General features: G+C 38.8%; 3 protein-coding genes across 3 annotated transcripts; all 3 read left to right on the forward strand.

The window, feature by feature from the left end:
* Positions 1-3,586: 3,586 nt before the first annotated feature.
* espnlb (espin like b) lies at positions 3,587-7,318 on the forward strand. The gene is made up of 6 exons (XM_034137554.1): positions 3,587-3,601; positions 4,090-4,225; positions 4,361-4,470; positions 4,872-5,060; positions 5,712-6,123; positions 6,229-7,318. The coding sequence occupies exons 1-6, from the start codon at positions 3,587-3,589 to the stop codon at positions 7,257-7,259; spliced, it is 1,893 nt and encodes a 630-aa protein (XP_033993445.1). The 3' UTR covers positions 7,260-7,318.
* An 800-nt stretch (positions 7,319-8,118) lies between these two features.
* On the forward strand, positions 8,119-14,746 carry LOC117488344 (ras-related protein Rab-6B-like). The gene is made up of 8 exons (XM_034137173.1): positions 8,119-8,307; positions 10,563-10,621; positions 11,198-11,251; positions 11,905-12,010; positions 12,167-12,278; positions 12,435-12,528; positions 13,011-13,077; positions 13,720-14,746. Exons 1-8 carry the CDS (start codon positions 8,238-8,240, stop codon positions 13,782-13,784), a joined length of 627 nt encoding a protein of 208 aa, XP_033993064.1. The 5' UTR covers positions 8,119-8,237; the 3' UTR covers positions 13,785-14,746.
* A 3,398-nt stretch (positions 14,747-18,144) lies between these two features.
* On the forward strand, positions 18,145-25,104 carry aire (autoimmune regulator). Its single transcript, XM_034138172.1, has 14 exons — positions 18,145-18,291; positions 18,511-18,685; positions 18,767-18,913; positions 19,012-19,077; positions 19,166-19,288; positions 19,907-20,022; positions 20,111-20,232; positions 20,342-20,411; positions 20,825-20,962; positions 21,107-21,228; positions 22,114-22,195; positions 22,284-22,367; positions 23,217-23,322; positions 24,944-25,104. Exons 1-13 carry the CDS (start codon positions 18,145-18,147, stop codon positions 23,298-23,300), a joined length of 1,476 nt encoding a protein of 491 aa, XP_033994063.1. The 3' UTR covers positions 23,301-23,322; positions 24,944-25,104.

A 25,104-nucleotide genomic window follows, 5' to 3' on the forward strand; every position in this document is an offset into this window, starting at 1 on the left:
TAGTTCCTTTAAGAATAGTTATAACAGACAGAAGCAGAAAAAAAGCTGGTGTATTTATCCTGAGTTGTTGTGACTACTTCTGTGCAGCACATCATGTTTCCTGGCTGACACGTGACAATGTCTTCTGTAACAAGTTGTTCCTGCTCTGCCCATCTCATTAGGTTGAACATAGAAAACAAAATGTCCCCAACAGGAGAGGGCTCTTGTTTACAGAACAACCTAATACATTGACAGTGTTGGAATGAAATGAAGGACATTTACTCAAGATCTGTAAGAACACATTTTAGGTACACCATTTTTATTTTATGCTACTTTATATTTCTAATTTACTAAAATGTTTAAGCAAATGTTGGACTTCTTTCTCCACTACATGTATTTGATAGCTTGCGTTACTATAGTTACTTAACAGATCCAGGTTATAAGCTAATACAGAATGTGAATAAGTAAACATGTTGACATATAATTATAGGTTACGATAGCCAGCAGCAGTATATAAAGTAATTAAATCACAAGTACTTCTGTACTCTTATTTAAACCTTTACTTATAACTGAGTATTTGTATGTTTACTTTAGTATTGCTATAAGCAATCTGAGTACTTCCTTCACCTCATAAATTGTTAATATAACATAATGCTTTTCCTGTCTGTGTCATAACAGTTTGTTGTTTGCTCAGTATGGACACATGTGAATGCCTGCAGTGTGAGACTGTTGCTCTGCGTTTCTGCAGCCCTCCATTATTGATTATGTACTCACCATGTACTTAGCTGCATCAGGGCCGGTCACACTAATCCCCCTTATTATTACACAGGCAGAAATACTGGACTGCACACACAAAGGCTCAGCCCAGGCACTGAGGTTACAGCCCACTATTGATGAACAATAAGTTTGGTAAGATATCTGCAGGGCTTTTATGTGTAACGGATGTTGAATATTTAATAATGTGTTCTGTTTCAATATCTCTGTCCAACTGCCCTCTTTTTGTTCGTACTGTATAGGTGACCATCAAGGAGATTGACATACTGCCAATAGAGAGCAACTGGCCTTTCAAATCTCCACTGAACGCAATTGTGAAACATAATTTATTGATAACAAATTAGAAAATAAGATACTTTGGTCAAAAATAGTTACTCCAAAAGTTTTAAAATTCATTAAAGGTGCAGTCAGTGATTTAAATCCCATAGCTCTGTAAAATTCAGCTAATATTTCCTCACAATCGCGAGCTGTTTGAGCTGCAAAATTAATGAAGTTATTTGTTTTGGTGTTGAGTTCAAATATCAGAAATGTATCTCCAGAATCACTGACTCTACCTGTAATACACTGACAATGAAAATCGATTCCCGAAGTATAGATGAACAGAGATGTGCTTCCATTTTATTAAACGTATTAATCTACATTTGTGAGACGCGCCCCCAACATTTTGGACAATTTTAAAGTCTACATTTGACTTCTTAGGTCCATTTTAGTTAAAATAAAGAGCAGTCTGTATGGGAGCTTGCTGGTTTACGCAATTTCCTTTTGCTTGGAATGATTCACTATACACCAAAGCTGTTGATTTCTTCCCACTGAGCCGACATGGAAACTATTTTGGTTTAGTAAACAGCAGCTTGTGAAGGCAGGTTAGCCAACCAACAGAGACAAAGTCGGTGTGGATTTGATGACAGAAAGCTTACACACCGCTCATGTCTCGCTTTCTACCGAAGGGGATTCCCAGTTACTGTCAAATTAGTTGAATTGTTTCCTATGAAAGGGAAAAAAAAAGGAACAAAACAAAGAACAGTATCACCACTGAAAGATCAGGATTAAGTTCAGTAATTGATTAAGCTAACGCTAACCTATGGACTATTGGCCACAACTTTTGAAATACTGTCCTGCAGCCCCCCTCCACCCTTGATATCCATTACATTACTGCTCCAGTGAAGTGTAGATAAAATATGCGTGGCAATTTATTTGCTTAGTCACGAATCTGACAAAAAGGTTGATGTAACAGCGTTAGCTTAACTGCTATGAAACTGTGCCAGTAGGAGTAGCTATAGCAACATGTTCAAATAAAGCAGACTGCTATTCATTGAAATGCTGATATTGAAATACAAAACTCTGTGTTACTCCAAGCCAAATGCGTGTCCCACAAGAAGTTAATCACTCGGGTGCAGTCTGGGATATTGACTTTCATCTCCGGTCTCAAGTGTGAACATGAACATGTGAGAAGGTGTCCATGCACACACACATACACACGGACACACACACAGCATACTATATGTCGTCTCCTACATACATTCACAGAGCAATTGTTATACTTCCTGATGCAGTCACCCTATCCCTCTTCGTTAATTATGCACACAAAGAAGGGCCCCCGTCTGAGGTTTGGGTCCAGGTGATGCTGCTCCTTGGTCTGGCTGTTTATTGGCCGCTCCAGAGTAGAGAGACAACACCTTCTGGAGTAAACTCTGCGTCTTTATTTTCAGTAGGCCTATTAATATTTTATTTTTTAATTCCTCATATAATTAATCTACTGTCCCATTGTTCGTGATTTCACAGTTCCTGGATATATTGTAAGTACTGCATGCTTTCATATATTGAAGTATTATATTATCAGATCTTCAAGGTAATGTTAAGAGATGGAACTCGAGAAAAATGATTGTGTATTTGCAAATGACAAATAGATTTTGAATCTATTTTATTTGAATTAAAAATACTTTCTTGACAGTTTACATGTTATATGTATTAACCATCAAAGCCTTACTTAGATATAAAACAATGTTTTAATGTCATGTGTATTGGAAACCATTGCCATTAACAGTTGGAATGAAAGCAACAGATTGCTAAGGGCACTAAATACAATTTATCTGGCAAATAAAACAATCAAATGTATTTCAAAGGTTTTACTGGTTTATATTTGGTGACAAATTAACTTAATATGACTTATGTTAGTTGTTCACAAAGCTTCTAATCTAACTTCTTGCGTATACATTTAATTAGGACAAACATCTAATTGTCTGTGTAGTATTTATGCTTTAGAATGGCGTGGAGCCTGTGAGAAATCAGGAAGGTTACCTGAAGCAGGATATCATGTCTCTCATAACTCTAACACACTTTCTCCTGCACTCTGTGCGGGCTACGCTAGCTGACGGGGCTCCTGTTTCACCACGTATTGTTTTTTATCCAAGTACTACAAGCTGCGGCCTGTTTGTTATATTGACCATGTGGCATCAAGGAGGTCTCTTCGAAGATTACTTTGAAATCGTTTATATACTCTGTGTCGCATTTCTCTCCAGGAGGGGTCCTCTTTTGCTCACTTTATCTAGTTTTTGTCACTGAACTGTTACAGGATTTGTATTTTGGAAAGTATTTTTCTTTTACTTTTATTTTTTATATTATATTTTTATTATATCATAACTTAGTACTTTTTTCTTAACATAGGTAACATTAAGCTGTCTGTGGCTCTTTCCTGCTGTAACGATGCAAATGTCCCCTCTGTGGGACTAATAAAGGTATTCTGATTCTGATTCTGATGTTGTTATTCTTAATGTCATTTTCAGAAAGAGGAGTTCCTGTTGCTTCCAGAAGACCAGACTGTGACTGAGCCAACATGGAGAACAGCAAGGTGAACAATCATCAGTGCAGCGATAGAAAATTACAGTAGGAGAATATAACCTGGCAAACTAATAGAATCACTAATTCCTTCAAAGGTGCTGTTAATAATATGACCTGCTTTTTTTTTTGCTATGACAGGTCAAAATGTATTCAGCATCCCAAGGGGAGCAAGGAGGACATTAATGAGAACTAATGCATTTGAGAACTACTAAATAATCTGCTTGCAGTGCCTAAACCCAAAATATTATCAACTATCAAAACATTTCCAAATTGGGATCAATATAGTACATCTTATCTTATTTAACCTCATTATTTTATAAAAAATATCAGCAAACCTTGTAATATTCACAATCTCATTCAACACCTCCCTATACTGTAAATGGTAATTACCAATGACACCAAAACAGAAAATAATTCCTAGAGAAAGGCATTTGAAGTGTTCCACTAAGCAGAACTGTCCCTTTAATCATGGATCACCCCTGCTGTGTGTGTCCCCAGCAGCCAATGAAAGAGGTGCTCCCCCTGCCTCGCAACCCTTCACCACTTCCTGTGACCTCACCCTCTGTGACCCATGCCGCCCCTTCAAATAAATACCACTCAGACACCATGCAGAATGTGCAGATGGCCTCCTCAGGTGATTAACAGGGACTATTTCGTTATATAAAATGACATTAAACCAACACAACCACCATATATTACACATACACAAATAATAATATTGATTCATTTTAAGATACAATTGTTGACATTTAGCCTTTGTTATTTACAGTGGTGACATCGTTCAGCTACCTGAAGCCTCCAGACAGGGATATCACCCTGATGTCCCACATGAAGTCCATTAAGTCTCTGAAGAATGCTGCCATCTTCACTGGACAAACGGTGATAACAACCTTCAAGATAAACAGTACTTTGTGCATAAAAACATAAAAGATGGCTGCCTTCAGGATCGATAGGGAATGATTAACAGGGTAATGTACATTAGATTACATGACAAAACCCTATATAATTATCTGAGACTAAATTGGACAAAAACTGTTGTCCAATTATAGCTAGGGGAGGGATGGGAAAATATTTAATTAGGCCTCGTATGGTCTCAATAAAAATGACAACACTGTATCAAAACTAAGTAATAATAACTGTGTGGATGTACAATGGGTGTTAAATGTTTTAGTTTTGACACATGGTATACAAAAAATGAAAGAACATCAGAAAAAATTCTTAGATTTTTATGAAAGTGATGTTACTTCACAAACTTTTAACACTGACAACTACTGTCTCAGATGGTTGTGCAGAGTAATAGTCATGAACTGTTGGAGGAGGTACTGAACGCTGATGTGATCCTGGCTGACATCGACTCCCTGGTGCCGACTCACGATGAAGCCGGCCGGCCCATCGCAGAGTGGAAACGACAGGTGATGGTGCGGCAGCTGCAGGTCAGGCTGCAGGACGAGGAGGAGCAGAGGAGACAGGTATGTTTACTTTAGTGTTAACTCAGTAAAATCTGTGGTTGATGTATGTTATTGGATATGTCTGCATCTGCATACCCAATCCTATTTGGTAAGATTAAAAGAGGTAGGGAGTGGTTGGATCGATCAATCAATCAATCAATCAATCAATCAATCAATCAATACATCAATAAATCAGTAAATTAATCAATCAATCAATACAAAAATCAATCAATCAATACATCAATAAATCAGTAAATTAATCAATCAATCAATACAAAAATCAATCAATCAATACAAATGTCTATAGCCACATAACAAATTAAACATTTGTCTCATCGCAGTGGATCCTGAAAAACTCCTAAGAAACCCCATAGCTATTGGAGAAAAAATTGAAGAAACATCTGGGAGAGTGAAAGAGGAGGTATCCCTCTCCCAGGACGGCCAGACGCGCAATAGATGTTGTGTGTTTGAATTAAAAAAGACAAGTTAAGTTATTTGGTTGAAGTTAGTGTTTCTCGAATAGGGTTGGACTCACCAGGGTGATAATTGAGCTTTAAAAGACATGAACAAGGGGAACAAGTAAAGAGCATGTAGAGTAGGCTTGTAGACCAAATATCAGCTAGAATCCTATCACTCAACATTATTCTGAAAATCTATTCGTTCCCCTAACAGGACATGACTAATGGCTACACACCAGTGGACGGCTGGAAGTACTCCCAAACCCACAACGCCGTCTTGGGGCCCTTTGGAGAGCTCCTAACCGAGGATGATCTGGTGTACCTGCAGCAACAAATTGAGACTGTTTCACTGCAGAAACGCTGCCAGGCCTACGAGCTGGAGCTGACCAGGCTCACCGAGGAGCTGCGGTCCATTTTACCTGATTCCATCTTGAACATCTCCCTCAACAAAGAGGTCCTACAAAAGATGGACACTGAGGGGAAAATGCACCCTACTTTGCCAATGTGGTGCAGTCGTGTCTCAGAGATTGTTAAGAGTATGTCGCTGCTGGTGGCCAACCTGACGCAAACCACAGAAGAAGGGGGTGAGAGGAGCGTAATGAATGGAATAATGGGAGAGATGAAGGGTTTGCAGGGGGTTAGCAACAGTTTCGGAATTGAATTGGACCAGGAGCAAGAGGTAGTGCCTGCACATGATGAGACCTCTAGTGGTCCTAGGATTCCTCACATAGGAATGGCGTCTACTTTCAGCCATCGACTGGAATCCAACAGCTACAGCCGAGCTCGGAGGGAGAGAGTGGTGAGGGAGATCCAACAGTCCGGGGTGTCAGTCAGAAACCTAAGATCCAACTTTGAGGGTCAGATTGGCAGCATTTATCCCTTTGCTGGGGTTATGAAAGGAGGACAGGTAATGTTTGGAGCTCCAGAAGTAAACAACCTGAATAGTCACTGCGATCCTCCCAAAACAATTAAACCTGTGATGGAGACTACCAGCCTAAGGAAAGAGCGTATCGTGGTGCTGTTCCTGAGCCACTGGAAGAAATCTGCATATGCTATTTCAGTGAGAGCAGCGAGGCAGAGACAGGGACAGGAAGCACTGCCAGAGAGAGTGACAGGCGCTTTGCCCCAACAGAAAATCACCTCCATGTTTCAATTCTGCCAACAACGATGTGCTGTAGACAAGGTGCTTCACTGCTGGAGAAGTAAACTAGGACTCAAAGAAAAAAAAAAGTCCTGTGTGTCCTCCTCAAACTGCTCTCGAGTAATATTCTCCCCAGAGCAATTTCTGCCAGACGTGGACGGTGTTGCAGTGACCCACGACAGCTTGACCCTTGACCTCTTCATGGTGGGATACTTCCACATTTTGGAGCAAGAGCTGCTGCCCGAGGAGAGGAAGATGAGGCATCTACTCTGCTTCGAAGTCTTTGACCATGTCGGCAGTTTCTCCTGGGAGATGGTGAAGGACTTCCACAAGGCCGTTCTCCAGGAAATCCAGTCAGGGAGTCGACAGTGGAGCGACGGCTTCGAGGACATCAAAGTTCGCTTCTTCGGGGACTCCAGACCGTGCCACTGCCCATCATCATCCTTATTGGCAGATACCAGACTCCTACCCAAAGTTGTGGTTCAAACTGTGGCTGCAGATGAGTGCGGCAGGGACTCTAACTTCTCTTGTTTCAACAACCAAGACATTTGTAAATATATTGACCGTAGCTTTGCTTTCTGGAAGGAGAAGGAGGCTGAGCTGTTTGAATTTGCACATTAGTATTAAGGTTCCATTTGATAATTTTGCACAAAATAATGACATGTTGGTGTGTTTACAAAAGCTGAATAAAACGTTGTTGAGAATGCCTTATCGATGCATTATTACTGCAAACTGAGTTGATGATTACAGTTATTATTTGTTTATATCCAAATGATTGACAAGGCCTCCAAGATAGGCATTGAATTCAACATCTATTTACTGAAAACAAAAACTAAATCCTATTAATTTAATTTGATATATAATGTGTGTATTCTGACAGCAGGACCACGGTACACGTCATACAATTCAACGACTTCCTTAAGATCTCAGAGAATTTATAGAATGAGTAAGCACCCTATATTCAAATCTTTTAAGTAAAAGTAGCAAAACAGTGATATCAAATTACTCCAATATATGTAATTATATGTTTGTATTGCTGTACTATATTTATGGGTTATTGTCATTAATGCATAAACTCACATTGCAATTTGCAGCTTGTTTGTTTTCATCTTTCACAAAGCATAAAATTATGAAACATTTGATCACAAATGTTTTAATTTGTAAATCAAAAAAATGTATATTAAAGTTAAAAGTATAATATTCGTCTTAGAAATAGGTTGAACCTTAACCCTATCATTAATTTAAAAAAAACAAAGGCGTACAATGACTAAACAAATTACAATAGCTGAAAATAAACCATTGACATTTGTTCTGTAATCGACCAAACATTTATTTACTTATGTTTCACAGTCGTGCACGTTGTTATTATCTTAAATCTACACTAAAAACTGTTTCGTTCGATTTCCTATAGAAAGGTGACGAATTAAAATAGGTGAGGTCGCGCAGGCGCAGTAGCTCCGCAGATTGACAGGAGGATGCTGAGCTGCATTCCCATCATTCTGAGAGGAGAGGAGGATCCCCCTGCGCACCCACAACGAAGGAGACGCCGAGCAATAAGAACATATAAAATAATCCAAGTTGAGCTCTTTATCTGCCACCATGTCAGCTGGAGGAGATTTGGGGAACCCCCTGAGGAAATTTAAACTCGTGTTTTTGGGCGAGCAGAGCGGTGAGTCAGATCTTTTGGGAGGTTTCGGTGTTGTCCTCCCATCTATTGCTTAACATGCGTATATGTAGAAGGCCATGTATGTTATCCTTGTTGATTTACAAAGTTTCAGATGAATCTGAAGGATGTGGCCGGCTTTGTGTAATTTCACGCCCATGGACCCTTGGGCACAATATGTGACTGTAGAAAATCTGATTACCCGAAGAAGAAGAAAAAAAACCGCATGCATGTAAATGTCACCCTTGGATTTACTATAACTATCATGACCACTCTCTGCTCATTGTACTGAATATCCCTTATGATTGTTTAGTTGGCGCAAATTGTCATAATTCGCAACCTAGCAGGCGATATTAATTCAGATGTTTTGATGTACTGCAGTGACCGACAAAATGCTCAGCCTGTTTTCAGATAACCGCTATAATTCCCTCACATCGCTTATTTCTAACAAGAACAATCGTTTAATCCATTACATGACAGTGTGTAATAATTTCCTCTTCCTCTGGGGTATTTATTTCATTTGGAAAAGATAATAAACAGTCCCCCATGTGTCAGTTCGGGACACACCCTAGGCTGGCGATGTCTGTAGCATCTCTAAAGCTCGCAGTCTCCGGTTCGGTCCCACACATAATAAAATATAAACGAACTTGACAGCGCCACAGCATTATTCTATGGTTTCAATAAGCCATCTTTTTTTAGGGTGGGGATGACTGGGTGTGTTATTTAATGTGATGGCACAAATTCGGGAGATCGATAATGGTTTAGCGCTGTAAATCTGTCTGAATACGTGTTCAGACAGCAGACATCCAGAGTGGCAGCAAAGGAACAAACTCCCATACAATACAGTTGTAGAAAACACATAAATAGGCTTAATATGACAACAGCTTGACTGGTGTCTTACATTGTGAAGCCCCAGTGTGTGTGCTGCATGTCTATGAGGAGGCTGTGTGTCGACTTCGAGCCTCCCTGTGTGTGTGTGTGTGTGTGTGTGTGTGTGTGCGTGTGTGCGTGTGCGTGTGCGTGTGTGTGTGTGTGTGTGTGTGCGTGTGTGTGCGTGTGTGTGTGTGGCCTGCGCTGCAATGTTGCTGTCCACGGTGCTGTATCGAGGCCTGGTGTGGCCACTGCCCATCTCTGGATTCAAAAGCACAGCTGTCTGCCCTGAGAGGCTCTGCATGAGGGCCTGGGGCCTGCTGCAGAAGTCCACTGCTCAGTCATGTTGTAGATGTGAAGTAAAATGGTGCTAAAGATGGTGGTAAGATGGGATGTAAATAAGATCCGGCTCACCTTGATCCTCTGAGGAGTCACCATGACTAACACTGCCACACATCTGTCTGCTTTAGGTGGGCCTTGTGCATTTTTTGTGATAATTATTAGAAACAACTTCTGTTTTCCTCGTTTTTCTTTCATACAAATGTTCCTGATCACCATAAAAGAAAGAATAAAAGAAAATAGAGCTGAGTCATTAGTCCATCATTCAATCAGGTGGTTAACAGAAAATAAATCTGCAACCATTTTTTTGTCAATATCTAATCTATATGTTATATATTTTGTATATATACAAAATGTAAATTAATTTGGTAATCAACAACTCCTTTAAATGAATAGATTGAGTAAAAATGTAATGTGAGGGGTTAGCTTCTTTAAGGTGAGGGTTGCCTGCTAATCTATGTTTTGTATTACTTTAAACTTCTCAGTGTTGATGCGACAAAACATAACATTTGAATTAGTCACCATGGTCGACATTTAAAAGGCATTGACTATATGATGAATGGAATAATTTAAAAAATGATCTATAGATACTGATGTTAGTTTTAGCACATTTATTTCTTACTTCTTCTCTTTAGAACAGACAATGTAGTCATTTCTTTGGTCTACTAACATTACAATGAAATGCATTGTGTTGTCATGAAAGGGAGGTTACTTACAATTAGGTTATTATCACAGATCTTAGCCAACTAAACTCCATATAATATGCATTGTGGATATATGTTAGACACTGAAACGGCAGATATTTACTTTTCATGTAATATTCTTATTTTGAAATAGAAATGAAATATTCTTTCTTTTAAAAGTGAAGGTTACAATGACAGTGATTGAATGCTATTGCACATCTTTTAATATCTTTCTGTCACTTCCTGAACACACCAACTGTCATATCGTTATGTTCAATTTACTCTATTGTGTTTTCATAAGAAACCCATATGACTGTTTATAATCTGAAATAACACATAACTAAAAATATACTTCTGTTTCTATTCCAGTGGGGAAAACATCTCTCATTACTAGATTCATGTATGACAGTTTCGACAACACGTATCAGGTAAGACTCGGCCAGCCTCACAAAAAAGAAGATAATGCATAATACTGCACTGAAGAAGTTACCAAGGACTCCTTGCCATATTTCTCTAGACAATAGTCTTCTGATGATAGATTTGGATAAATAGAATAACACTAGTCATAATAAAGCTTTCAATTATATTAAGCCCTTTTTGGTAAAATGGGCACACTAACAGAATAATGTCAAGTCTGATATGCAAATTCCAAATCAGGGTTTTTATAAAATAATGTCATTTGCACTGCAGTTATCAAAAGGAAATGCTATGCAATAATAGACTTTTATTAAAAAGAGAAAACAGATTATTCTGTCCCTGCCTTTCTTAGAAGTTGGCTACATAACAAGTCTGAATGATTGAGCCCTGAGGGTAATACAAATTATATTAGTTTTTCAGTCTGATTCAATTTCAGGGCTTATTGGCTGTTCTTTTTGTGTTTTCCTTCATTTAAACAACAGTCAATCTGCTCTGAACAACTGATGGTGCAGGGAGACATTTAGCTTTTAAAGTCTGTGTAATACTGATGATCTTTTTTGCCCTCCTTTCTTCTTTCTCCACCGCAGGCTACCATTGGAATAGACTTCCTATCTAAGACAATGTACCTGGAAGACCGAACAGTAGGAAGCTTTTAATATCATTTAAAATTCATGTAACCATGTAAAGATGAATTCATGTTTTATAACTAGTGTCGTTTTAAGCCAGCAAACCTCCTGAGCAAGACATTTCCCAATTTCCACTGTGGTTTCACTAATCTCTGATTTGATTTCCTTAATAACTTCTCACTTCACAGACTAACACGATTATACTTAGCTTATTTCGGCTATTAATAGTATTTGCTCTTCTAGCCCTAAGAAGTCAAAGTCCTTTCCTGCATGGATCATCCATTTAGCTTGTATTAATAGTATATTTTTTGTCAGGATATAAAGCTCTGTAAGCCTGCACGGGAGCTGATACTGGCTTATCACTTTGGATGTGTACTTATACTAAGGCCTGGGTAGTCTGTGTGTAGTATGATGTTGAAACAGGTGTGTGTGTGTGTGTGTGTGTGTGTGTGTGTGTGTGTGTGTGTGTGTGTGTGTGTGTGTGTGTGTGTGTGTGTGTGTGTGTGTGTGTGTGTGTGTGTGTGTGTGTGTGTGTGTGTGTGTGTGTGTGTGTGTGTGTGTGTGTGTGTGTGTGTGTGTGTGTGTGTGTGTGTGTGTGTGTGTGTGTGTGTGTGTGTGTGTGTGTGTGTGTGTGTGTGTGTGTGTGTGTGTGTGGGGTGTAAATGCAGGTAAGGCTGCAGCTGTGGGATACTGCTGGGCAGGAGCGTTTCAGGAGTCTCATCCCGAGCTACATTAGAGACTCTACTGTGGCTGTAGTCGTTTATGACATTACAAGTGAGTGGTAATTTACCTATGAGCACGTATGCATTGCCTTGTATGTGTTGATCTTTCTGAAAAACATAACAACCCAGCTTAGAAGCAATATTTTCCCATGGGATTCTAACATAACAACACAAAAAAAGACTTGAACTAAGAGTCTTGTCTATGCAGATGTGAACTCGTTCCAGCAGACCTGCAAATGGATCGATGACGTCCGGACAGAGAGAGGAAGTGACGTCATCATCATGTTAGTCGGCAACAAAACAGATCTGGAAGAGAAGAGGTGAGTATGTCAAATACAACATTTAGCTAATGTAGTCTTTGACAGGAGGATATTTTGTTTACTGAGCAGAAAGCAAGTCGTAAAAGTCAACATGTCAGTACTGAATAAATTATGCTTCGATGTCATGTTGCTGAGCCTGGCCTGATTTTCTTGCAGGCAAATCATGATCGAGGAAGGAGAGCAGAGAGCCAAAGAGTTGAACGTCATGTTCATCGAGACCAGTGCCAAGACAGGCTGCAATGTCAAACAGGTGAACCCCACAGTTTCACCATATTTCTCAGCATTTTGGCCATCATTATTCCAAGCTTTTTCTGCCACTCCTTTGTCTATCCAAGGCGATTCAGATACCAACTTGAGTAGATAAAGAAATATGTACATATGTAAAAAAAGTCTTAACTATAGCCTGGATGGTGTGCACATCCGATAATAGTGGGTGCGGTGCAAACGTAGCAAACAAAGGAAAAAGACAGTTAGCCTATACATATTGCAACCTCTACAAAACAGAGCTGGGATGTTACTTAAGACTTGATAAAAAGATTATTAATGATTCATTCTATATGTAAAACTAATTATATCTTCACAAAGAGGCTGGAGTTCCTCAAGGATAAATGTTACCCTCCTACTCTGGCTATCTCTTAAATGCTCTCTCCGTTTACTTTGTCCTCTATGTTCATCTTCTTTTTGAATCCCTAACTCTCCCTCCTCTCCTCTCCTCCTTTTCTCTCCTCATAGCTGTTTCGTCGTGTTGCAGCAGCCCTACCTGGAATGGAAAGTTTGGACGATGCAAATCCTGAAGGCAGTATCCTTTATAGCCGCTGTGAATTGCTGTGCCAAGAGCTACACAGCCAAGAAACAGGCAGCTTATTTTTAATCTCTTAGAGGTTGTTGGCACTAGTACAAACAGACCGCCCAGCCTACTGTCTACTGAGGCATCAGCCATTAAAGCTTTTTTGCCTAATTGAGGAAATGCATAGAGCCAAGAAAGTAGTGTGGATGCACAGGAACAGCACCACATAGTGGTCGTCTGGGAAGTGACACACATTGAGGATATGTGATGGAGGATGGATAAGGGAGTAACTGAAAAGAGATACTTATCAATACATGTAAATTATTAATGGAAACATTATACATGGGACTACTTTATTCAATTCCTGTAATCTGATAATTCAAAGCTCTATAAATAGTAGCCGATCAAGTATTCAGTGCATACTATTCAGAGAATGTACATACATGAGGAGTATTATATAAAAATAAAAGCTCTATAAAGTATTTTGTATGTACAGAATAAGCATGTCAAGAAGAAGCAACATACATTCATAATGGTTTTGGAACATATGCAATTGAAGCACATTTTAGGCAGTAATTTAAAGCATTTCCCATCAATAATATTTGACGTTTCTCTCACCTATCCCCTGACTTTCCTTAACTCCTTTCTTCCCAGTGATTGACATCAAGCTGGACAAACCGGCAGAGCCCTCTGTCCCCGAGGGCGGGTGCTCTTGTTAATGCAGAGCTGAAATCGGACAGCTCCCTTCACACCATAGGCTTGTTGTGTTGCTTACTACTGGTTAGCTTCCAGTTGACTTCTCTAATTGGATATAGGATGCGGGCCTTGTATCTGATTGGACAAATCAAATGTTATCTTTCAGTCTTGTTCAGTTGTAAAATATTGTATACTTTGTCAATATGTAAGTGACTGGAGGAGAAAAGAAAAAAAAAGCCCAACCAAATGAGGAAATAAAAAACGAACAAAAACAGTTTTGGAAAAATGAAAAACGGGACAACCAACGGAATTCTTTTCGCTGTTATGTTTTGTATTTTTTATATATAAAAAGGGAAAGCACCAAAAATGATGCCTGAACACAGAGGAAGAAATAGTGGGGGGTCGGCCACTCTCAATGGCCGAACACGTCTGAATGTCTGCAGCACGCATGCACGTTGATCTGATCTTTGACCTTTGGCCTGCCATCCAGGGTCTCCGCACTCTGGAAGGAGGTTGACTATCTTAGAATGTTTTATAGCATCTCTCTATAGCATCTCATGACAAAATGTATCTCACTTGATATTCCCACAAGAGTCAACTTTCAGTAGGTTCACCTTACAGTAGCTGTGAAAATGTGGCACTCTATCTCTCTATGGGTTTAACTTTTATAGAACAAACTGTACTGTGGTTGAAAAAAAAAAAGTAATAAAATACAACTTACTATCACAACTCCCACTCCCTTCAAACACTCCTGTACCCTTTCCCCTTTCCTCAAACACTCTCTCCTTCCCAGTCTCCCGATCCCTTCATCCCGTTAATACACATATAACGATCCACTGTAATGCACTGCACTGTATATAATAATGTAATATGTATGTTGTGAACGTCCCTCTGTAGAAGTGGTCCTTGTTCACCAGTATGAATAATGTAATAATGTTTAATGATTAATAAATTACAGATTAAAGGGCTTCACTCTCCTAACCATCAACATTTACCTGAAAGCAAAATGGTCTATTTAATCTATGATTTTATTTTTGGTTTTACGGATACTTCTTACACAAAGTTTTACATCCCTGTAGTAGGCTAGGAAACAACTAAGACAAATAGAATAGGCCTACCTCATATAAGTATATTCTTTCTCTAAAAACACACATTTCATAAGGTACATGTTTTTGAGTATCAACAAATGCCAGTGTGTGATAACAACATGCGCATGCGCAGAGCCTTGGGTAATGAAGGTGGATGGCACAGGTGTGGCAGATTGCCCCTCTACGATTTTGATTAGCTGTTTGCCAAGCAGCACTGTTGTCATTAGCTCATAGTTAGCAAACGTTAGTAGTTAAGTACCTAGTTCATTACATCCACATGTTAACGTTGATACAAACAGACACAGTTAAATAACTATTTAACATTTTCGGAAGTAAACTTTTCTGCTATATCACCGAGACTCCTAGAGGTTGACGAGAAGGAAGACCACTCTCATATCTGTCAATTCATCTGGACATGGTTAGCTTAGCTTAGCAAAAATACTGAAAACGGTGAAACAGCTAGCCTACACTATCCGGAGTCAATACATGTTGGGGTAAGTCACTGGCTGCTGCAAGAAAGTTTTGCACATAAGCAAAAATCCTGTAAGTCAATATATTTACTTACTATCTCATTATATTGACTTAGCTATCTCAATATATTGACTTTGCTATCTGATTAAATTGACTGAGCTATCTGATTATATTGACTTAGCTATCTCAATATATTGACTTAGCTATCTCAATATATTGACTTAGCTATCTCATAATGACTTATTATAATTTTTTTTTATTGAAACAATTATGTCAAATACAGAATAAGGCACATAGACATCAATGTTCATCATATAAGCCGTACAACTTTATATTAAGGTACTCACATTCACCATCAACTAGTTGTTAATTAACATGCATATTAGCAGTATATTGGCTCTTTATTAGTCATTATAAAACACTTATTAATGCCTTATTCTACATGATCATATTCTACAAGTGATCTGTGTATGTTACACTTGCATGTATGAGATCATTAAGTGCCTTGTAACTTATTTTTTATAGTTTCACTCCGTTTGAATGTCAGTGGACTGCAAATAAGTCAATAAAGGAGCATGGCTGCTCATTCCCTGGCTCTCAAAAGAGTTTGGCTGGCTGTTTAATCTGTTCACACTGAGACAGTACAACAAATAGAGAGAACAGTACACCTATTGTGTAAGTACATACAAGCAGGTCACACAGTATGATCACAAATACATAAACTCTGTTAAAAATCTGTTTTTATTAAAAAGTACAGGCTAAATTATGTGTTCTCAGCCTTGGAGAAACTTGACATGCTTTGGTATGTGTCTGAACCTCTCTTTAGTGGTTCATTAATAAAACAGATATTTCAACGTGAGCCTACTTTGTTCATGTACTGTTGAGGTTAATTTCAGTAGTTGTGTGCTATAATGTATTTACAAAGTGTGAAGAGGAGGCAACTTTAGAATAGGGAACCTGTTCAGGTCAATTAGAGTCAAACTAGCTTATTGGTTATGAACAAGACTTCACTTTAAAATAGGGAACATGTTCTTAGATAGACATACCTAATTAGAGTCAAACTACTAGCTTATTGGTTATGGACAAGACTTCACTTTAAAATAGGGAACATGTTCTTAGATAGACATACCACATTTTGAGTTATTTAGACATATTGAGCAGAGCATATTAAGACCAAAACTCATGTACAACAACTTCCTTACTTGCAATAAATAAGGACTAATTAGACGGTTATTGAGGAAAAACTCTCAACTAATGGCCTATTACTTGTAGAATATGGTCCTGTAGAATAAGGCCTTAACACATGTTTTATAATGACTAATAAAGAGCCAATATACTGCTAATATGCATGTTAATTAACAACTAGTTGATGGTGAATTAAGTCAATATATTGAGATAGCTAAGTCAATATAATGAGATAGCTAAGTCAATATATTGAAATAGCTAAGTCAATATAATGAGATAGCTAAGTCAATATAATGAGATAGCTAAGTCAATATAATGACTTCCTGTGGCGCAAACAGGCTTCCATACTATTGTGAGCCTTAACTGATTTTTGAATGACAATTAACTGAAACATTAGAGCATCATTGGATTAATACAAATATGTTTGACGTTGTGTTGAAACATCCATGCTAAAGAAACTGATACGGTCAAAGTGCAGGTGAAGTAGTTTTGGGACTCTATGGTATGCCCACTACTTAATGAGCATTTGCAATGGCTTTCAAAGTTAACCTTAACAATGATTTTTTTATCTTTAGTGAGAGCCCTGTGGTCCCTTATGAACATTTAAATAAAGTGATACATTGTTTGACAGATAACAGCAATCATCAGAAAAGTACCCTAACATTCATTTTAATTTAGAAAAGGCTCGCAAGAAGAAACATAATAGAACATATTGCTCCAGTGTCTTTTATTGTTGTTAAGTAATGGCTTAAATCAAAACAACAATAATGAAAATAATATAATAGAAGAAACTGCACAGTTTGGAAAGACTGTCTTTATTGGTCTTGACTATACAAAGAATAAAGTTACACAGCAACAGCAACCAACCATGTCATCAATATGTCGATCAGTGAATTGTTTACAGTGTTAATTTTGTCGTCATTATTGCACCAATCCTGAGCTCCACGCAGTGAGTCAGTGTCTGAACATCTGATAGTTATGGGGAAGTTGTAGTGGAAAGAACCTTTTAAGAAGGAAACTGTCACATGACATTTTAAAGACACTTACACCAAGTCCTCCCAATACAAGAGGACAGGTATTCCCCTAGATGGACAGCTTCTCATACAACCCCCATGAGGGTCAACAGATGGAAGGAGACAGTTAGTGCTGTTAGTGGACACATGAACTCCACAGAGACACACTCAGACAAGAGGTCGAGGTGGAATTGGTTCCATTTCCACAATGGTGAAACCTTTGTGAAAACCTCAGCCAGTTGAAATCAGTGGCATCAGTGCTATACATTTGCATGGTAATGTGTGTATGTACGCTAGAATTGCAACTAATGCCCCTCAAATATGGCGATGTATTTCTTTTTTTATGACGGCCAAAAAAAAAACATTTAAAGACATCGCCTTGGACTCTGACAAGCTGATGGCATTTTTCAGTTTTTACTAACATTATTTATATTTCATATATTAGTAGACTAAATAATTAATCTTGAAAATAATCAGCAAATGTATCAATAATGAAATAATCGTTAGCAGGAAACGACACACCTGTGCACAATGTTCCTCCCTGAGAAGGACACACCTCTTCCATCCAAAGTACTTCTTGTATGATCTCGGATCACTTTGGAGTTGATTCACACACAAAGTGGATCATGTCCAGAGTGGAAGCTTTTCGGGACACAAACCTCCGCTCCATGCTGAGGGGGCTGCGGACAGATATCGCCATGGCTGTAGACGACCCTTTCCCTCTTGTCTACGGGTTGGTGGACAAAAATATCATCACTGACCAACTACTGAAGGTAAGAACAACATTATTTTTTCACTTTGATTACAATAATTTGCCATTTTCGACACAATCAAACACTGAAAAGCAATGTAATGACTAAGTGATAAGGATGCCTTTTTCCTCTTTATTATTCTCCTGTTGTTTTGTAATTTAGACGATGACCCAGGAACACCTTTTTAGATTGTGACATCAATTCAGACTGAAGAGTTCACACACCCCCTGTTGTTTATAGGACACTCTAGAGAAGGAAGGCAGTGAGGGGATCCATAAGGCCATGTACTCCCTCCTGTCCTGGGTCCTGGGGCAGAGCAGATCCACCATCCAGGCCTTCTGGAGCAACCTGTCAAAAGACTACAACCTGGACAGCTACCCTAAACTGCAGACGCTGCTCACTAACCTACACTCCAGTGCGTAACATTCAAGTTTCACCAACATATTTATTAAAAGTTATAGTATGCATTTATCATTTGCTGACATGTTTTGGACAGAATGGGATGCTGCAGGTGCCAGAGGTGAGAAGAAATTGTCTAAAAACACAAAAACACCTCACATCAAGAAGAGGAGCCACGAGGACAGAAAGACAAACTCACACAATCTACAACCTCAGTATCATGCCAAGACAAGCGATGGACCAGGTTATTTCCCATAATGCATCTCCTCTGACTCTGATTTCTAACTAAGAACATGTTAAAGCTCATGATGATGATGATGATGATGTGTGTGTTTTTTCCAGGGGGCAAAGTAAGACTGTACAGAGTGAAGAGTGGAGCTGCAGCCCCACAGCCAACACCTGGAAATAGTAATTACAAATCAGTTATATTTTCTACATTAGATGTAAATATAATTATTTAATATTACAGAAACATTGAACCCAAGTTCTGCCACAGATGCGGTGTCGCCTTCTGTCCAGAGACCAGTCACTCTGTCGTCCTCTTCCTCCTTAGCTGAGCTGCCAGTCAGCCATGAAGCCACAGAGAAGATCCATATCCAACAGATGTTTGTTTCAGATGGTAAGCCTGGTTACTTTTGTGGCTACAAATATCGATAGAACTACCCAGCAGGTTGGAAGGGTAACTTTACAAAAGGAATCCAATACATTTACTCATTACCTGTTAAAAAAGAATCATAAACCTTATCCAACACTCGCCATATAAAAGTAACGTAACCTGAATACTTGATTTACATGTAGGCTGGTGATGGATTTTTTTTGAGTATTAAAGTGTCTGAATGTGTTGCACAGTTCTAACCATCACTTGCCTGGGCCAGTAGCAAGACAAAAAGGAGAATCTGCAGAATAACTATTCTTTCTGTCTCGTTTTTTGTTACTCTGCATAGCCTCTTCAGAGTCAATGGCCTTAACAAGAAAAAGACAGTGTAGCAAACTTTAGATTTTGTGTATATTCTGTTTGATACAAGTACAAAATAAAAAAAACTTGTAAATCCACAACTTAGTGAAAATAAATGTGTATCTTTCTGATGATTATGATGTACAAATCAAGAATTTGACTTTGCTTCAGTTCTATTGAATCATTGAAATGATGCAACGATCTAGATAAAATAGCATAATAGCAAAATAAGCAACTACTATTTTTAAAATAAATGTTAAAAAAACCGTTGTCATTTAACAGGAACTGTCAGACAGTGCATACAAGTTGGTGAACAGTTTTACCCCGAGCAGACAAATGGAGCATCCCAAGCTGCTGAGAACATGTTTCACCACCAGGGGGAGACACACACAGGCATGGTAGAGATCCTCTCAGCATTCACACATTCACATGTCTTTCCTTTGAAGCTGCTTTTGTGTCCTAAGTGTTTTGTATCTCTGTGTTTAGGCTCAGTATAATGATGATGAGTGTGCAGTGTGTAAGGACGGGGGGGAGCTGATTTGTTGTGATGGATGTCCTCGAGCTTTTCATCTGACCTGCCTTCTCCCTCCACTCACGTCTATACCGTGGTGAAAAACTAAAGATTTGAATCACTCTCTGTCTCTGTGTCATTTGTTGTTATGTCAAGTTCTGCTTTGTAAAGAAGTTTAAATCTTAAGTTACATGTTTTATTTGCAGTGGCACGTGGCAGTGTGACTGGTGCTGTGGCAACACAGTGAAAAGAGAGAATGCCCATCTACCTTTACAAGTAAGTATCTGAAGGATATATATATAAAAAAACAAATCTATATATTTAATGCATACATTCTAATTGTTTGCATTTAGTGATTATATTTGTATTAAAAAGTTTCCACACAACATGATGTATAATATTTTCAGATCATAATGGTTATTCTTTTATGACTATTAATGATCTGCTTCCTAAAATAAACAATATATACAGTTATTTTCATGATGTTGAGATAGTTGTTTAATTGGTTTTGTATTCTAGTATAATACATTTATTTTTGTTGTTATGGACATCACAGTAGCATTGAATACTCTCCTTTTAAAATATTTATTATCTGATGATACAATTGTGGTAGATTAGTTTTTTAGACTGAATGGTTTGTGCTCTATATTTTCCAGTACTGATCATGGTCATAATATTTTATATTACAGCCACTCATTGCCCAGACGCAGCAAACCATCACAAGCTCCAGTAACTCCATCATGGACGTCTCCTTCTTCTCCTTGCTCTCATCCTCGGCTCTTACGGCTGTCGCAGCTCCTACAAATGAGCTGAGTGGCATGAGCCAGGTAAAGACTTGGTGATCTGCTTGGTGACCCTTCATATTGTCACCCATGTTGTCACACTTGTTAAACAATAACTCTGCTATTACTTCCTCTGACCATTTGGTAATTCTGTGCTGTTCTCTAAAATTGCATCAAATGTGAGTCCAGTGTTCAGGTGGAGAGCTGCTCAGTGTGAGGGAGGTGTGCGGGGTTTGTAACCGAGGAGGAGGAGAGCTGACTCACTGCCTCCAGTGTTTGCAGCACTTCCACACACACTGCCTCTCCTCCAAGTAAGACACACACTCCTCACTATCATCTCCTCTATACGTTTTCAGAAGATGACATGCATACTTCCCACAAACGTGACATTTCTAATCTCAGCCTCAATGTGGTCCATGCATCAGTGTGTAAATATGTCCTCACTGATAAAGAACTTCCTCTGGACTTCTGTTTGTGTTTGTATTGATCACCAATGTGCATTAACGCTCTGATCCTTATCTTGCTAATGGTGACTAATGGGTTTTAAATGGACAGTTGCAGCAGGGTGTGCAGTATACTGTATACTCATGATCTGATTATGAGACAATGGGCCCCTGGGCACAAACATGTAAAAGGACCCCACCCCTCCTACATACAGTAAGAACAAGAGCCAGAGATGTGGTTGTTTGGGTCTTGGCTTGTTGTGTGCCTCTTTGTGGACTTTTTGTGACTTCCCGATAAGAAATCTCTGCAATCATTTCAATCAGAGGCTCTGGCCCACTAGGTCCTTTAAGTAATCTGTCCATATGTATAATGCAGATAAAGATCAATGATATATCTCAATATTACCAGAGATACAGAGAACAAAGGAAACCTTGGTGATGATCTCATGTACCAATTTGACAAAGTGCTTTTGTGTGATAGTTGGTGATGAAGTTAAGATTCCTTTACCATTTTTAGCAGAGCATGAAATGTTACCTGAAACCTTTTTGGAGTTTGCAGCATTTTATAAATGCCATTTGATTTTTAAATCATTGCATAATACGTTTGACATGATGAGCAAACAGTTCAGTCTTCCATCTGAAACCTATTGCTCTGTTATCCTCAGGAGTGTTGCTCATCACATATTGATTGACGGTAACATTCTTTACCACAGAAACACTCTGACTCACCATCTGTGTCTCTGTGTGTGTTAGAGGGAGATCCATCTGCTCGACCTGCTCCGGGCCCTGGGTCGGCTCCGCAGGGAGGGAGGCTGAATCATCCAGAGTCCTACAGGTGTGTCTGCACGTGTGTGTGTACACATGATATATATACACCTTCATTATCTGAATGTGATTGATTGTAATCTCGTGTGTGTGTCCAGCTCGCCCCAGGGGTTCATGATCAGAGCCCCCCCGTCCCCGAGCCCGGCCTCCACAAAGATGAGCTGGACTCCATCCTGGGAGACGTGAGTGAGGCACAGTCGATAAAACAGATGTAGACATGATATGAATACAGCATACAGCCATGCATGTCACAGACAAGATGACTGCACAGGGAGGGAGTTGTCATGAAGCTGCTTGTGTTTCCACAAAACAGCGCCTCTTTATCAAACTGAAAATAAAAACACATCATAGAATATGAAATGATGAATACATTTGGGTCCAGGTACCAGTGTGTGCTGAGAAATATTCAAACGGTTTTAAATCTTACACATTTATTTTGTACTATAAGCTAACACTGCTGCGTTTAAGGTGTGAGGATTAAGTTCTTGCCCATGCAATATTACAACAGTTTAATTAAGTTTAGGTAAGATTGAATGAATGTCAGGAATGCCAGATTCATTAACAGTCATTGTTCTAATAGTACCAATATCCTCTTTGTTAGTTGTGTTTTTCTTCAACAACAGAATAGGTCATTTGTGTTTCTCTCCTTCTGGTTGTAAAAATTATTTTGCACTCAAAACACTATAAATTCTTAACCAGATTTATATATAAGGATTAGACCTTTTCGGGGCCTCATATTCACCTCATCTATCTAAAGTTGTGGTTCAAATACATAACTCTAACACACTGAACCTTTCAGTTGACTCAGATCCACATGGAGGAAGAGTGAATGTGCTGACCGAATGACCTACAACTTCAAACATGCCCTGATGTACTGTAATTTGATAACGGCAGTAATAATCTGATAAAGATTGTAACATTATCGTTGTCATGGACATCATATTGTACATGTTTGCCAAATGATGTCACCAGGACTCTGCCTTTTGTCCAGAGATTGATCTCGCTGTTTGTTGCTGCTCTCTGGGTCTCAGCAGGGGTCCATTGACAGCATCTTGCAGTGGGCTTTCCACAACATCTCTCGGCCCCTCCCCGACTCCCAAGGGTGCTTCCAGTGACCGACAGACCGCCTGCTCTCATGTAGGAACTCTCACAGGGGGAAGTTATGCCGTAAAGTAACAATAATGACTTAAACATGGATAATTAAATGCAGACTATGAAGTAAATGTCTGTTAGCGGCTGATTTCACGTCATTATTTGTTTTAATATTTTTTTAAATCTCTTTCTTTTTCAAGTTAAAACATTGCGTCCTCTCAAATCACACATTTTAGATAATATGTTTGTTTATAGATATTTTATCGGGGACCCTTCTGACCCTCCTGCTCCTGCCTTCTGTGCAATGTGTTTGTACCATGATACCTTTGAGTTCCACTCGCTTTATTTCAAACAGCACTCAGCAGTGTTTGAATAATACTAGTATTCTTTTTGTGGAGCTTTTACTTGAACAAATCTTATTTAGGAACATGAACCATGTGGCAATGTATGGACAGAAATAACAGAGCTCTTAAAACACTTGATTTTCAACATTCAACCCTGTGCAAGAAAACATTTCCTAATACCGCAGGACATACTTCTGTTGATATTGTTATAAGTGTCACAAGTCTGCGATAAATCTAACTATTGAAACAAACTGAGATATAGTGAGCTTTGTACTTTCTGTGTCTCAGATGTTGTGCGCCTTGCCCGGTTGTTAAAATGCTTGAACCAAAGGACATTATTGCGTGATATGAAGTTAGATCGACTTTTCTTTCATGCTTTTCAGCTTCAATCTCCACTCCATCCTATTTAAGAATCGTCACAACAAGACTTATTGTGCAGGACGTGGGGTCAGCATTGACGTAGGGGGCTGTCAGTTAGCCTTGGACATCTTTTTGCAAACTTTGCTTATCAAACTGGAATTCATGTACGTTTAAAAAAACATTTCTAAAAAGCCATAAAACTAGAAGTGAATCATTGATATATTTATTCTTATGTCTTACCTGTTCCCCCGTGTGTGTGTGAATGTGTTTATTTTGAAGAAGGCAGTGTTGGAGGAGTTATTTTTCTCACTGGTTAACAATTTAAAATCAGTTAGGACACTAATGTCAGAGGACATCGGTTTCTCATCACAGAAAATTATAATAAAGACAATGCAAACGTTCACACATGCACAAAGATTCCAGATTCACACGTTACACCAGATGGTTTCAATAGGATGAGGTATGCAAGCTGAGAAATGCCTCTGTTTAACAGGAATTCCTTGAAGACTATCACTTAGATGTGGAATGTTGTTTTTGTCATGGGATTCAAGAGTTTTAGCATGACTGCCAGAGGGATGGAGCTCGGCCAGGCAGATTTTTCTCCCCTCGGTATTCGGTTGCCATGGCTCTCAGCTCCTACAGGCCCAAAACAGAGGATGATAAACACGTTCCTGTGTGTATGTGTGTGTGTCTGTTTGTTTATGAATCCACTTTCTAAATGGTTCATGAAACATCCTGCATACTTTAGGGCTCTGGATCCCTGCAGGGAAAGCAACATCACTGACAGAGATACAAAAGTTTTTATTTTAATCTTTCATATAGAGAACATCTGACATACATTGGTGTCAATTCTGTGTAAATGTCACTTGGTTAGCATTGCTGTACTCTGTCTTAATAAGTCACTAAACTAACAATATTTCTCCTTCTGTTTTTTTTCCTGGCAAACCCCTTCTCACCACTAGATGGCATCCACCTGATTGATGGGATGTAACACTCATCTATTCTGCAGTACTTCACTGAACTCAAGCAACCGTCAAACTGTGATAAGGAAAGTATTTCCTTTTACAAAACAACGTTTGTGTTGAGTTGTGTGAATTTCCCTGATTTAATCAAAATAAAGAGA

This window comes from Trematomus bernacchii, unplaced genomic scaffold, assembly GCF_902827165.1.
Source record: "Trematomus bernacchii unplaced genomic scaffold, fTreBer1.1, whole genome shotgun sequence".
In the NCBI taxonomy this organism is placed as follows: Eukaryota; Metazoa; Chordata; class Actinopteri; order Perciformes; family Nototheniidae; genus Trematomus; species Trematomus bernacchii.